Consider the following 15,438-nt stretch of genomic DNA (forward strand, 5'->3'; position numbering starts at 1 on the left):
TGCACTCCAGCCTGGGCGACAGAGCGAGACTCCATCTCAAAAAATAAGAAAGTCTTATATTTTACTTATTTATTTTTTTTACTTTCTTTTTGAGATAGAGTCTTACTCTGTTGCTTAGGCTGGAGTGCAATGGCACGATCTTGGCTCACTGTAACCTCTGGCTCATGGATGCAAGTGATTCTCCCACCTCGGCCTCCCCAGTAGCTGGGACCACAGGCACATGCCACCATGCCTGGCTAATTTTTTTTTTTTTTTTTTTTTTTTTTGAGATGGAGTCTTTCTCTGTTGCCCAGGCTGGAGTGCAATGGCGTGATCTTGGCTCACTGCAACCTCCGCCTCCCAGGTTCAAGCAATTTCCTTGCCTCAGCCTCCCGAGTAGCTGGGATTACAGGCACATGCCACAATGCCCAGCTAATTTTTTTGTATTTTTAGTAGAGATGGGGTTTCACCATATTGGCCAGGCTGGTCTTGAATTGACCTCAAGTGATCCACCCACCTCAGCCTCCCAAAGTGCTGGGATTACAGGTGTGAGCCACCGCGCCCGGCCAATGCCTGGCCGATTTTTATATTTTTTGGTAGAGTTGTGGTTTCACCATGTTGCCTAGGGTGGTCTCAAACTCCTGACCTCAGGTGACCCGCCTGCCTTGGCTTCCCAAAGTGCTGAGCTTACAGGCATGAGCCACCATGCCCCACCAAAAGTCTTTTATTTTATTTTATTTATTTATTTATTTTTTGAGATGTAGTCTTGCTCTTGTCGCCCAGGCTGGAGTGTAATGGCACAATCTCGGCTCACTGCAACCTCTGCCTCCCGCATTCAAGTGATTCTCCTGCCTCAGCCTCCCGAGTAGCTGGGATTACAGGTGCCCACCACCACACCCAGCTAATTTTTGTATTTTTAATAGAGGTGGGAGTTTTGCCATGTTGGCCCAGGCTGTTCTTGAACTCCTGACCTCAAGTGATCCACCCGCCTCGGCCTCCCAAAGTGCTGGGATTACAGGCGTGAGCCACTGTGTCTGGCCAATTCTTGTATTTTAAAGTGGAGTGGGGTCAGGTGTAGTGGCTCACACCTATAATTCTAGCACTTTGGGAGGCCCAGGTAGGAGGATCACTTGAGACCTGGAGTTTGAGACCGGTCTGGGCAACATAGTGAGACCTCATCATCTCTACTTAAAAAAAAAAAAAAAAAATAGCCAGGCTTGGTGGTGTGTGCCTGCAATCCCAGCTACTCAGGAAGCTGAGGCAGGAGGATCACTTAAGCCTGAGGCTGCAGTGAGCTATTGACTGTGCCACTACACTCCAGCCTGGGTGACAGAGAGAGACCCTGTCTCAAAAATAAATGAATGAATGAAGTTGTATTTAATACAAATGATTATTGTATTATTTAAAATATAGACTTTCTAAAAGGATTGCTTTCTTGGCTGCGTGCAGTGGCTCACGCCTGTAATCCCAACACTTAGGGGGGCTGAGGCGGGTGGATCACTTGAGGTCAGGAGATCAAGACCAGCCTTGCCAACATGGTGAAACCCCATCTCCTCTAAAAATACAAAAATTAGCCAGATGTGGTGGCAGGTGCTTGTAGTCCCAGCTACTCAGGAGGCTAAGGCAGGAGAATTGCTTGAACTTGAGAGGCGGAGGCTGCATTGAGCTGAGATCATGCCACTGCACTCCAGCCAGGGTGACAGAGTGAGAGTCTGTTTCAAAATAAATAAAAATAAAAGGATTGCTTTTTTGATTCTGTGATGTATTAGTTATTGCTGCATAACAGATCACCCGAAATTTAACAGCTTAAAACAACAAACATCTCACATATTTCTGTGGGTCAGGAATCCCAAGAGGTTTAGATTGGTGGTTCTAGCTCAGGGTCTCTCATGAGGTTTCAGTTATGATGTTGGCTTGTACTGTGTCGTCTGAAGGCCTGGCTGGGCTGAAGCATCTGCTTCCAAGCTCACTCATGTGGCCATTTCCCAGAGGCCCAGTACCTTACTGGCTTTTGGCCAGGGAGGCCTTAATTTCTTACATATGGGCCTCTCCATAGGGCAGCATGCAACTTGGCAGCTGGTCTCCCTTACAGTGAATGATCCAAGAGAGTATGAGAGAGTGTGCCACAATGGAAGCCAGGTATCTGTTATAACCTCATCTTAGAAATGATATAACATCACTCTGCCATATTTTGTCAGTTGCACAGACCCCTGGTACTGTGTGGGAGGTGACAACACAGGATATTAATACCAGGAGGCAGGAATCATTGGGACCGTCTTGGAGGCTGGCTACCACATTCAATTAACTTTGCTATTAATTTCATGTAATCCCTATATCTGTCTTCATATTTGAAGAGGAAAAGATACTTTCTCATGTAAACATAATGGTTTTAAAGAATAAGACTCTCTTATGCTACTTAAAAAAAAGAATAAGACTCTCTTTAGAGATCTTAGTGAGAATTGTAAGAAATAAAATAAACAGAAGTCTGACTGCCTTATTTGATGTCACTGATGTATGCTGTATTGCTGGAGTAGAAGTTAAATAGAAAAATTGACCTGGTATATTCTACTCAAATGTATCTTTTGACAATTGAAATGTTCTTAATAGCTAAGTTTTAAAAAATGCGTTTGTTTGCTTTTTGTTTATATTTTATTGGTATGTATCTTGTACTGCAAAATACATTTTAATGCCATGAAAGAATATGCTGTCTCTTTATTCATCAGCTTTATAGCTTTTATTTATATATGACTTCTTAGAAAAGTATAAAAAGATATTAAAGTCATTCCATTATATTATGATTATTCGTGTTCTTAATGGTATTTTATGTTACTTGTTCCTTAACACTGGAAGGGGAAAGCAGGGTTATAAAATCGTTCCTGTTTGTTCAGACTAAAAGGTGTAGGTATACTAGAAAATTCAAAGAGATTTCAGGAAACGGCATTGTACAGATAGGGGGAAAAAATCAGAGGTGAGTGACTCCCTTTGAAGACTTGCCACCAAAATGGACTGACAAAGTCCAGGCTCCACGTAGAAGCAATGTGGAAATTGTCTTGTTCCCCAGTGATCTTCTCATCTACAAATACATACCTAGGTTTCACTTTCAGGGGAAACAGCTTTATATTTGAGGAGTGCTGAAAATATGTTTGATTAAAAGTCTGTATTAAATTTAATCTTTGGCAAAAAAGCAACTGTACATTGTAACATTGTACAGTTGTACAATGGTAACAATTAAGGAATAAGATGCAAGGAAATGTACATGTCCCAGAGATACAATTGGCAGACAATAATGGAACACATGATACTGATTCTGTGGTGATGATGTTGGTATACTCAGGCTGCTGGTGGAGATATAAGTTTTTTCAATTTTAGGGAGCAGTTTCTCCCAGGAATTCCGTTTTATTCCAAGGAAGTAATTCAAAAAGAAGGAAAGAGTTTGTTACTTGGATTTATGTATTGTAGCATTGTTTGTAATAAAAATTTTTTTTTTTGAGACGGAGTTTCACTCATGTTTCACAGGCTAGAGTGCAATGGTGCGATCTCGGCTTACCGCAACCTCTGCCTCCCAGGTTCAAGTGATTCTCCTGCCTCAGCCTCCCGAGTAGCTGGGACTACAGGCATGAGCCACCACGCCCACCTAATTTTGTGTTTTTAGTAGAGACAGGGTTCCTCCATGTTGGTCAGGCTGGTCTCAAACTACCGACCTCAGGTGATCTGCCCACCTCAGCCTCCCAACATGCTGGGATTACAGGCGTGAGCCACCATGCCTGGCCATTTTTTTTTTTTTTTCAGGTGGAGTCTGGCTCTGTTGCCCAGGCTAAAGTGCAGGGGTGCGATCTTGGCTCACTACAATGTCCACCTCCTGGGTTTAAGTGATTCTCCTGCTTCAGCCTCCTGAGTAGCTGGGATTACAGGCACCCACCACCATGCCCAGCTAATTTTTGTATTTTAGTAGAGACAGGGTTTCACCATATTGGCCAGGCTGGTCTTGAACTCCTGAACTTAGGCGATTCACCTGCCTTGGCCTCCCAAAGTGCTGGGATTACAGGCGTGAGCCACCATGCCCAGCTTGTTTGTAATGATTTAAAAAACAATACATTTATAATTTATAATAGTAATATAGTCATTTGTAATAATATAAAAAATCAGAGGAGAATGGTTAGGTAAGTTGTAATACATTAGTACAAGGGAATGTGCAGCCATTGTATTGACATTGTACAGGTGGTTTTCAGCTTTCACATATTACACATTGACATGACAAACTTAGACATATGTCATCTAACTCCTTGTTTCTCAAACTTCAGTTATAGATATTTAAAACTTAAGTTATTCTCATGGATTCATGTGTTGACTTAAATAATTTGAATTATAATGCTACTTAAATATAAAACATAAAACTAGGTAAAGCTCCTTATACTTAAATGTGCTATAAAATTGAAACTAATTTACCAATAAAATAATAAACCAGTAAAATATTACTTGAAAATACTAATTTATGTAAAAGTGATATTTTACCGAAACCAAATTGCAAACCCTCAGTGTAAATGTGATACCAGTGTAGCAACAGGTTCATTCGTTTCTTTTCTTGCTTTCTTTCTTTCTTTCTTTTTCTTTCTTTCTTGGAGACAAGGTTAGCAGGTCCTTGCAACTGTAATACACCTGTACAACTGGGTGCTGTGAATGACTCAGTTCTCATCATTTTGGCTCTGTTAGTCTACTACAAACAATTTTTTTTTTACCATAGTGATCAGAACATTGGTTTTTTTTTGTTGCTGTTGTTTCGGGTTTTTTGAGACAGAGTCTCACTCCCATCACCCAGGCTCAAGTGCAGTGGTGTGATCATAGCTCACTGCATCATCAACCTCCCTAGACTCAGGTGATCTTCCCATCTTAGCTTCTCTAGTAGCTGGATAACAGGTGTACACCACCACGCCCTGCTTTTTTTAGTAAAGGTGGGGTCTCGCCATGCTGCCCAGGCTGGTCTCGAACTCCTGGGCTCAAGCGATCTGCCTACCTAAGCCTCCCAAAGTGTTGGGATTACAGACATGAGCCACTGTACCTGGGTGATTGTTTTGTTTTTATTTGGCAATGTATCATTTATTATTAAGACTATGTCATTTTTTTCTGATTAGCCCAAACCAATTAAAGTGGTACCGCATTGCCAACTAGATGTTAACACCACACGAAAGTGAGCACTGAAGTCTTTGGCAATAGTGAGTTCCATGGGGGTCATCCATGTGATGTATAGTGTTTATACTATGATGGTTCTTTTTTTTTTTTTTTTTTGAGACAGAGTCTCGCTCTGTTGCCCAGGCTGGAGTGCAGTGGCGTGATCTCGGCTCACTGCAAGATCTGCCTCCCGGGTTCACGCCATTCTTCTGCCTCAGCTTCCCAAGTAGCTAGGACTATAGGTGCCTGCCACTATGCCCGGCTAATTTTTTTTGTATTTTTAGTAGAGATGGGGTTTCACCATGTTAGCCAGGATGGTCTCGATCTCCTGACCTCATGATCCACCCGCCTCGGCCTTCCAAAGTGCTGGGATAACAGGCGTGAGCCAGCGCGCTGGGCCTGTACTATGATGTTTCTAAACATTAAAATGAAGACACGAAATTAAACTCAAAGAGAAGTTGCAGAACCCTGTGAATGTATCAGCAGGTCTGTGGACTCCAAAATTGATCTAATTACTGTTTTGAACTGTTAGTTTGTGCTACAATCTGTCAGACTCTGCTACTGCAGGAAAAAAGTGGGTCTCATTTGATTTTGTCACCTCCCACTGTTAGCCTTCTGGTTCTTACTCCCACCACGCATTGTCAGGGGAAGAGAGTGAGTAGCATAGGTGTCGAGGGAGGTGGTAAAGGGGAGGCTTGTCCAGGATGTCACTTGTGGGTGCAGGGAATGGCTGGCAGAGATCCTACTCAGTTTGTGCAGCAGACACTGGAGAAGGATTCTTCCCATCTGTATTCCAGACACCTACCTTGTGTTTCTGGTGCAGAGTTTTAAAGATTTGACTGCACTAATATGTGAGTTGGGTAGGGGTGGTAGGTAAACCTTTGGGAAGGGAACTACTGAGTTCAGCTTCCTGGTCCTGGGCTGATGGAGTGGTTGCTGGGGTCCTTCTGCCCCACCTCTTACCTTATGATATGTGAATTTCTTGTTTGTCTTTTAGAAAGTTACCTTTCAAAAAAATTTTTTGGGATAATATTATATGAAAATAGGTAATCTTTAGAACAGGGATTCCCAACTCCCAGGCCACAGACCAGTACCCATCAGAGGCCTGTTAGGAACCTGGCCTCACAGCAGGAGGTGAGTGGCAGCAGCAGCAGCAGTGACAATGATGATGATGATGACGATGATGATGATGATGACAACTGCAGATTTATCTGTATTTACTGCCACTCCCCATTGCTTGCATTACTGCCTGAGCTCCGCCTCCTGTCAGATCAGCAGAGGCATTATATTCTCATAGGAGCACGAACCCTATTGTGAACTGCGCATTTGAGGGATCTAGGTTGTGTGCTCCTTATGAGAATCTAACTAATGCCTGATGATCTGAGGTGGAACAATTTCATCCCCAAACCATCTCCCCAACTCCCCTGTATTAGTCTGTTTTCACACTGCTGATAAAGAAATACCCAAGACTGGGAAATTTACAAAAGAAAAAGGTTTAATGGACTCAGTTCCTTGTGGCTGGAGAGGCCTCACAATCATGGCAGAAGGTGAAAGGCACGTCTCACATGGTAGCAGACAAGAGAAGAGAGCTTATGCAGAGAAACTCCTCTTTATAAAGCTATCAGATCTTGTGAGACTTATTCACTATCACGAGAATAGCACGGGAAAGACTTGCCCCCATGATTCAATTACCTCCCACTGGCTCCCTCCCACAACACTTGGGAATTGTGGGAGCTACATTCAAGATTAGATTTGGGTGGGAACACAGCCAAACCATATCACCCCACATCCATGGATTGTCTTCCAGAAAACCAGTCCCTGGTGCCAAAAAGGTTGGGGGCTGCTGCTTTAGAAGATGTTGGGCACAGGAGTTCAATGTTGCAAAGAAATCAACATTGAGACAAAGGTCCCTCAGCAAGGCTAGTTTACTTTCTGCAGAAAGGGTGCACTCGTCAGCAGTCCAGCCACGAGAGCACACTGAACAAAGGAGTGGAGGACATTTATAACCTTTACATCCTGATGCAACCCCCTAGAGCTGTGTCCCGTTCCCATTGACTGGGATGGGACCTCACACTCTAAACTTAACTCGATTGGCGAATAATTTAAAACTTTCCTAAATAGGGAGAAGGGAAAGAGGACAAAGAAAAGAGGAAGTTAGTGATAAGAGGTCAGAGGGGTTTCCAAATAAGGAATGGCATGCATCCTAATTTGGGACTCATTTAGCCTTATCTCAACCTACCAGAACAAGTTGGAGCAGCCTTGGAATATACACATACAAACATTTAACCAGGGAATGATAAACCCTTTATGGATTAAGAAACTTTGAAGAAGAACTTCTCTATTCCCTACAGAAGACATCATGTTCATTAAATGGTATTGGGACAACCAAATCTGGAAAATAAATCCTTATTGCACATACATTAAGATAAATTTCAGATGGATTAATGAGCTTAAACAATGAAATCAATAATTACTATATAAAAATATTGGTTCATGTTTTTTGTTTGTTTGTTTTTGACCAAGTCTTGCTCTATCACCCAGGCTGTAGTGCAGTGGTGCAATCTCAGTTCACTGCAACCTCTGCCTAGTGGGTTCAAGTGATTCTCATGCCTCAGCCTCTTGAGTAGCTGGGACTACAGCCGTGCACCACCACAGCCAGCTAATTCTTGTATTTTTAGTAGAGATGGGGTTTCATCATGTTGGCCAGGCTGGTCTTGGACTCCTGGCCTCAAGTGATCCACCTGCCTTGGCCTCCCAAAGTCACTGTGCCTCGCGTGGTTCATGTTTTAAAAAATTATTTGTCATAGACAAAGTTGGAAACAAAGTGTATAACAATAGGAAATTGGTTAGATTATAGTAGATCTACACGATGGTGTGTCATGGTCATTAACTGTTCTTGAAGTATGTTTATTGACATGTGTATCTTGGAAAGATGTTCATAATATATTGTTAAGTAAAAAATAGTTTGTTAGAGAATTAGAAAAGAGCTAAGATTTGCTATAATACTGAATGTTTACTAGGTTCTAGGCACTGCTAACTTCCTTGCAGCTTTTGTTTCATTTGACTCTCACATGTGATCCTGTTTTTGCATATATATGTGTATCTGTGTGTGTGTGTGTGTGTATATATATATATGCAAACCTATCTTCTATGAATGTATATGTGAATAACTATTTTAATGCTTTTTTAACAGCTTTATTGAGGTATAATTGACATAGAATGAACTGGACATACTTAGAGTGTCCAATTTGATCAATTTAGGCATTTGAATATACCCACAAAATCATCAACACAATCAATATAATAAACATATCCATCACTACCCAAAATTTCCTTTTTTTTTTTTTTTTTTTGAGACAGGATCTCACTCTGTCACCCAGGCTGGAGTGCAGTGGCACAATCTCAGCTCACTGCAACCTCCACCTCCCAGGTTCAAGCAATTCTCCTGCCTCAGCCTCCTGAGTAGCTGGGGTTATAGACGTGCCACCATGCCTGGCTAATTTTTATATTTTTAGTAGAGACTGGGTTTCACCATGTTGGCCAGGCTGGTCTCAAACTCCTGACCTCAAGTGATCTGCCTGCCTCAGCCTCCCAAAGTGCCGGGATTACAGGCATGAGCCACTAGGCCCAGTCTCCAAAATTTCCTTTCTAATACCTCCCTCTTTTCTTTCTTTCTTTCTTTTTTTTTTTTTTTTTGAGACAGAGTCTCACTCTGTTGCCCAGGCTGGAGTGCAGTGGCGTGATCTCGGCTCACTGCAAGCTCCGCCTCCTGGGTTCACACCATTCTCCTGCCTTAGCCTCCTAAGTAGCTGGGACTACAGGCGCCCGCCACCACGCCTGGCTATTTTTTTGTATTTTTAGTAGAGACGGGGTTACACTATGTTGGCTAGGATGGTCTCGATCTCTTGACCTCATGATCCACCCGCCTCAGCCTCCCAAAGTGCTGGCATTACAGGCGTGAGCCACCATGCCCGGGACCTCCCTCTTTTCTTACCCAACCACCACTACTATGCTGTTGTTCCCAGGAAACCTGTGTCTGGTTTCTTATTTATTTATTTATTTATTTATTTTTTGAGACTGAGTCTCACTCTGTCGCCCAAGCTGGAGTGCAGTGGCATGATCTCGGCTCACTGCAGCCTCTGCCTCCTGGGTTCAAGCACTTCCTGCCTCAGCCTCCCAAGTAGCTGCGATTACAGGTGCGCACCACCACGGCCAGCTGATTTTTGTATTTTTAGTAGAGATGGGGTTTCACCATGTTGCCCAGGCTGATCTCGAACTCCTGGGCTCAAACGATTCACACGCCTCAGCCTCCCAAAGGGCTGGGATTACAGGTGTGAGCAAGCATGCCCAGCATAATTTGCTTTCATCTCTATAGATTAGTTTGTGTTTTCTAGAATTATATATTAATGGAGTCATACAGCATATACTTTTTGGTGGTGGGGCTCCGGCTTTTTTTACTCAGCATAATTTTGGTGTTCATGTACGTTGGTTATATTAATAGTTCATTCTTTTTTATCACTAAGTTCTATTACATAGTGTGGATATATCATAGTGCATTTATTCAGATACTGATGGACATTTGGGTAGTTTCCAGTTTTGTGGGGACATATGCTTTCATTTCTTTTGGGTAGAATGGCTAGGTCATATGGCAGGTGTATATTTAACTTTTAAGATACTGCCAAACTGTTTTCTAAAGTGATCGTACCATTCTATTTTTCTATCAAAATTGTGTGAGAGTTCCATGTCGTCTATATTCTTGTATTTTCCTGATGATTAATGATATTGGGTACCTTTTCATGTGTTTATTGGTCATTCAAGCATTTTGTGAAATGTCTAAGTATTTTGCCCATTTTAAAAGCTTAGATTGCTGGGGGCAGGGTCTCACGCCTGTAATCCCAGCACTTTGGGAGGCTTAGGCAGGCGGATCATGAGGTTAAGAGATCGAGGAGATCATCCTGGCCAACATGGTGAAACCCCCTCTCTACTAAAAATACAAAAATTATCCGGACATGGTGGCACGCGCCTGTAGTCCCAGCTACTCAGGAGGCTGAGGCAGGAGAATGGTGTGAACCCAGGAGGGGGAAGTTGCAGTGAGCCGAGATTGTGTCACTGCACTCCAGCCTGGGTGACAGAGTGAGACTCCATCTCAAAAAAAAAAAAAAAAAAAAAAAGAAACCTTGTAGCCCACAGCCTCGCTAAATTCATTTATTAGTTTTAGTGTTTTTTTACGATTTTTTTTTGTGTGTGTGACGGAGTCTCACTCTGTCACCCAGGCTGGAGTGCAGCGACGTGATCTTGGCTCACTGCAAGCTCCACCACCCCGGTTCATGCCATTCTCCTGCCTCAGCCTCCGGAGTAGCTGGGACTACAGGTGGTCGCCACCATGCCCGGCTAATTTTTTTGTATTTTTAATAGAGACAGGGTTTCACCATGTTAGCCAGGATGGTCTCGATTTCCTGACCTCGTGATCCGCCCACCTCGGCCTCCCAAAGTGCTGGGATTACAGGCGTGAGCCACAGTGCCCGGCTTTTGAAGATTCTTGAGGGTTTTCTATGTACACAGTATCTTCTGCAAAAAAAAAAAAAAACCTGACAGTTTTACTTTCCTTTGCAACTTGATTCCTTGTGTTTCTTTTCCTTATCGTACTGTACTGGCTAAGCTATGGCAGAAAATTTAACAATGTTGGCCTCTGAATGGATGAGATTATAGGTGTTTTAAGATTTTTCTTCTTTTTGTTTGTATACATTTTCTAATATTTCTTTAACAAACATATACTGCTTTTATAATAAAATATTTTTCAAAAAAGAATAAGTATGAAGAAGGGAAAACATGCAAAATACATTTAAGTTTAAAAAGCAGAATGTAAATTAATTGAAGAGTTTTGATTCTGTAAAATATTTATATAAGGGATAAATACTTGAATGGATTATAGGGCAATGGAGATCCTTGATTTTTTATAATAGTGATTAGTATTGTTACATATATTGACAAGAACAAAAATATTTAAGTGTAATTATTTTTTACCCTGTTTTTATCTCTTTCTTCCTAGGAAATTCTTTTGTTTTTGCTTAGCTACTGAACTGTTGTGCTAAACAGAAAATGGTCAAAATATAATTTTGAAGACTCACAGAGAGGGCTGCAGATGACTTGACATAAGAAAGTGCGGTGGCTCAAGCCTGTAATCCCAACACTTTGGGAGGTCGAGGCAGGTGGATCACGAGGTCAGGAGTTCAAGACCAGCCTGGCCAACATAGTGAAACCTCATCTCTACTAAAAATACAAAAAATTAGCCAGGCGTGGTGGCAGGCACCTGTAGTCCCAGGTACTCAGGAGGCTGAGGCAGGAGAATCGCTTGAACCTTGGGAGGTGGAGATTGTAGTGAGCTGAGATTGCACCACTGCACTCCAGCCTGGGCGACAGAGCAAGACTCTGTTTCAAAAAAAAAAAAAGAAAAGAAAGTACATTGTGCTACTGGGCGTGGTAGCTCACACCTGTTATCCCAGCACTTTGGGAAGCCAAGGCAGGCAGATTGTTTGAACCCAGGAGTTTGAGACCAGCCTGGGCAACGTGGCAAAACACTGGCTCTACTAAAAATACAAAAAATTAGATGAGCATGGTGGCATGTGCCTGTAATCCCAGCTACTTGGGGATACTGAGGTGGGAGGATCATCTGAGCCTGGGAGGTCGAGGCTGCAGTGAGCCGTGATCGTGTCACTGTACTCCAGCAATTGGGGAGGGAATAGGAAAAAAGTTATTAGTGCTTAGAGGTCTGAGACTAGGAAAAGAGATGAGTAAAAATGATTTTTAAGATTTATTATGTATGCTGCTATTATATAAGGAGAAAACTGCTTTCTCAGAAATGTTTTGTTCCTTTGTTTTCATGGCATTTTGAAGTATGTGTTTGTTTCTTTTGGCTGTGATAACGTGCCGAGCCTGGTTGGATTTATTGCTGTTGCAACTTTATCTTCTTGGTCTGTGAGGATGTAACATTTGTAATTTTGATTATTTGCAAACAATTCCTGATTGGTGTAATTGGAAATATAATTACCAACTCTGATACCAGTATTCAGGAGTGTGTTACTTGGCCTTTGAGGGAACCAAGTTAACATTCAAGTATGTTCATCATTATTACTTAGGAAAGTTAGGCAGCAATTTTCATAAATTTTCAAAAAAACAATAGCACCTTTATTTTTGTGTAGAAAATAGCTATTGAGTGTAAGAGAGCCAAATTCTATGATTGCTGGATAGGTAGTCCCCTTGTGGTATGTGGATATGCACACAACACAGCAAGCTCTCAATGAAAATTGATTGAGGAGAAATTTAGGAGGAAGCTACAAAGACATTCCTATATTTCTTTTTCATTTTTTTGAAATAGAGTCTTGCTGTGTCACCCAGCCTGGAGTGCAGTGGTGCGATCTCTGCTCTCTGCAACCTCCGCCTCCCAGGTTCAAGTGATTCTCCTGCCTCAGCCTAACAAGTAGCTGGTACTACAGGCACGCGCCACCACGGCAGGCTAATTTTTGTGTTATTAGTAAAGACGGGTTTCACCATGTTGGCCAGGCTGGTCTGGAACTCCTGAGCTTAAGTGATCCACCTGCCTCAGCCTCCCAAATTGCTAGGATTACAGGCATGATCCACCGTGCCCGGCCTGACATTCCTATATTTCTGATTCTGGGAATTTTCAAAAGTCTCTAAGTATATCACATATAAGACTGTGATATTAATTCTGGGGAACCTGCTGACTGAAAAGATTATTGAATTAGATATCAAAAGAAAAGCATTTTAATCCCAATTATGCCACCTACTAGCTGGATGGCTTTGATTAAGTTACCTTACATTTCTGAACTTCATACTCCTTTTGTAAAGGGGAATAAGAACTTTGGATCTACCATGCTGCTAATTATGTGGTGCAGATTGTACACTCTAGTGAAGGGTAGCCATCTGGTTAAGGGAAGGGAGGGTGGGGCTGAAATCTGGGGTACTCTGTGCAACAAGCTGTGTACCTTAGCATGGGGTCTGTCCAGAGAAGGCATGCCTTCTTCAATCTCTCACAGAGGCCCATCTGTTTCACCAAGTAGTGCACAGTAGCTCTGCAGCTTCTTGGGGGCAGCGGGGGCCGGGGTTGAGACCCTATTAATTTGCTCAAAGATGCTGTACAGACAATGGTGGATCTGGGCTGGGTGCGGTGGCTCATGCCTGTAATCCCAGCACTTTGGGAGGTCGAGGCGGGTGGATCACCTGAGGTCAGGAGTTTGAGACAACATGGTGAAACCCTGTCTCTACTAAAAATATAAAAATTAGCCGGGTGTGGTGACGTGCGCCTGTAATCCCAGCTACGCAGGAGGCTGAGGCAGGAGAATCACTTGAATCCTGGAGGCAGAGGTTGCAGTGACCTGAGATCGTGCCACTGCACTCCAGCCTAGACGACAGAGCGAGACTCCATCTCAAAAAAAAAAAAAAAAAAAAAAAAAGGACAATGGTGGATCTGGCTATGCCTACTTCACAGGATTGTTATGGAGAACAATGAGATTTGTGTTAAAGTACTTTGAAAAGTATAGTGTAACACAAATATAATGTCTTATTTTTACTGTTCATCTGTGGTTTATTTTAGGGTAGATACAACAAGAATTGAATACTCCATTCCTTTAAGAGAAAACTGGGCACTACCATATTTTGCATGCCAAATTGCTGCACTTACAGGCTATTTAAAAAGCAACTTAAATACTTATGGAGAGGTAAGATACAAATCTATTTTATCTGTTGCAGCTAATTCTGATGTATTGCAAATGTGGTACATAATAGCAAATAAATTTTAGTCCTAATAAGAATTAAATCATATTTAATGAAGCCTGGTTACTACATAATAAAAGATATAGTTAGGTAGTTTTCTTACAACACTGTTACTCTGTAATCTGATTAACAGTAAATTAGGAGAAAGGAGATGTTTTATCATTTTAATATAGTTAACTTGACAAATATATGAAAAATATCTTATTTTGAAAATCTGTTCCCCTGTTATTTTATCACTTCTCGGACTTCTGGAACATTGATGGCCTTCAATCACCATGATTTAAAGATATATTAAACAAGATGTAAAGAGTGACCACAAATGACAGGAGTGTTAACTTGAATGGCAACACTGCATATTCTGTTTCTTCTCATGTTTTCTGTGATTGAGGTATAGGTAGGTTGATAAAAATTTCAGGAGACTGTCCCCGGTAGTTTAGATTCTTACATTGTTATTGTTATTGTTGTTGCCACAGCCCTTTTGGCAGTTGGAAGAAGCCTGTGGAGTCTGTCTCAGGCTAATGATTTTAGGCCAGACATGGTGGCTCATGCCTATAATCCCAGCACTGTGGGAGGCTGAGAGGGGCGGACCACCTGAGGTCAGGAGTTTGAGACCAGCCTGGCCAACATGGTGAAACCTCATCTCTAATAAAAATTCAAAAATTAGCCAGGTGTGGTGGCACACGCCTGTAATCCCAGCTACTTAGGAGGCTGAGGTGGGACGATCCCTTGAACCTGGGAGGCGGAGGTTGTAGTGAGCTGAGATCACGCCACTGCCTTCTAGCCTGGGCGACAGAGAGACCCTGTCTCCAAAAAGAAAAAGAATAATGATTTAAAATGCATAAAATGATTATAGGGGCAACCAGTTATATTGAAATTGACTGAATTGTAACAGTCCTTTGATAGTCTTCTTATCTGGGGTTAAGAATTACTGGCTAGAAAAAGAGAGCAGAGATTATTAAACCTGGTTGTCCAGGAAACAGGATGCACTTATGGGTCCTTTATAAAAATCTCTGAAAAAATGTGCTATTCTTTTCTCCTTTCAGTGGTGACAAATGTCCTGAGCATAGCAAACTTTATTATTTCATTTTTATAACTAGCATTTCCTTTTTTGCATGTAAAATAACATGAACACATTTCAGCTTTGTGATCTTCCTTTATGTTGTATTTGTATAAAGATCTTTCTGCACAAGAGTATATTTTCTTTTTTTTTTAGACAGAGTCTTGCTATCTGTTGCCCAGGCTGGAGTGTGATGGCGTGATCTCTGCTCACTGCAACCTCTGCCTCCCGGGCTCAAGCGATTCTCCTGCCTCAGCCTCCTGTGTAGCTGAGATTACAGGCACCCAGCACCACACCCAGCTAATTTTTGTATTTTTAGTAGAGACGGGGTATCACTATGTTGGCCAGGCTGGCCTCGAACTCCTGAACTCAAATGATCCACCCGCCTCAGCCTCCCAAAGGGCTGGGACTACAGCCGTGAGCCACTGCGCCTGGCCAAGAGTATA

At 42.2% G+C, this 15,438-nt stretch overlaps 1 protein-coding gene across 5 annotated transcripts in view; it reads left to right on the forward strand.

Moving 5' to 3' along the window:
* Positions 1–15,438, forward strand: part of DPY19L4 (dpy-19 like 4) — a 71,071-nt gene that overhangs the window by 21,464 nt on the left and 34,169 nt on the right. For 4 of the 5 annotated variants that reach the window (XM_016959688.4, XM_063816415.1, XM_016959690.4 and 1 more), the window contains one exon: positions 13,757–13,880. The exons of the other annotated variant lie outside the window; for it this stretch is intronic. In XM_016959688.4, the coding sequence (XP_016815177.2) occupies positions 13,757–13,880 (124 nt within the window). The remainder of the gene's footprint in view (positions 1–13,756; positions 13,881–15,438) is intronic. 5 annotated transcript variants of the gene reach the window in all.

The sequence above is a fragment of the Pan troglodytes genome, chromosome 7, assembly GCF_028858775.2.
Source record: "Pan troglodytes isolate AG18354 chromosome 7, NHGRI_mPanTro3-v2.0_pri, whole genome shotgun sequence".
Lineage (NCBI taxonomy): Eukaryota > Metazoa > Chordata > Mammalia > Primates > Hominidae > Pan > Pan troglodytes.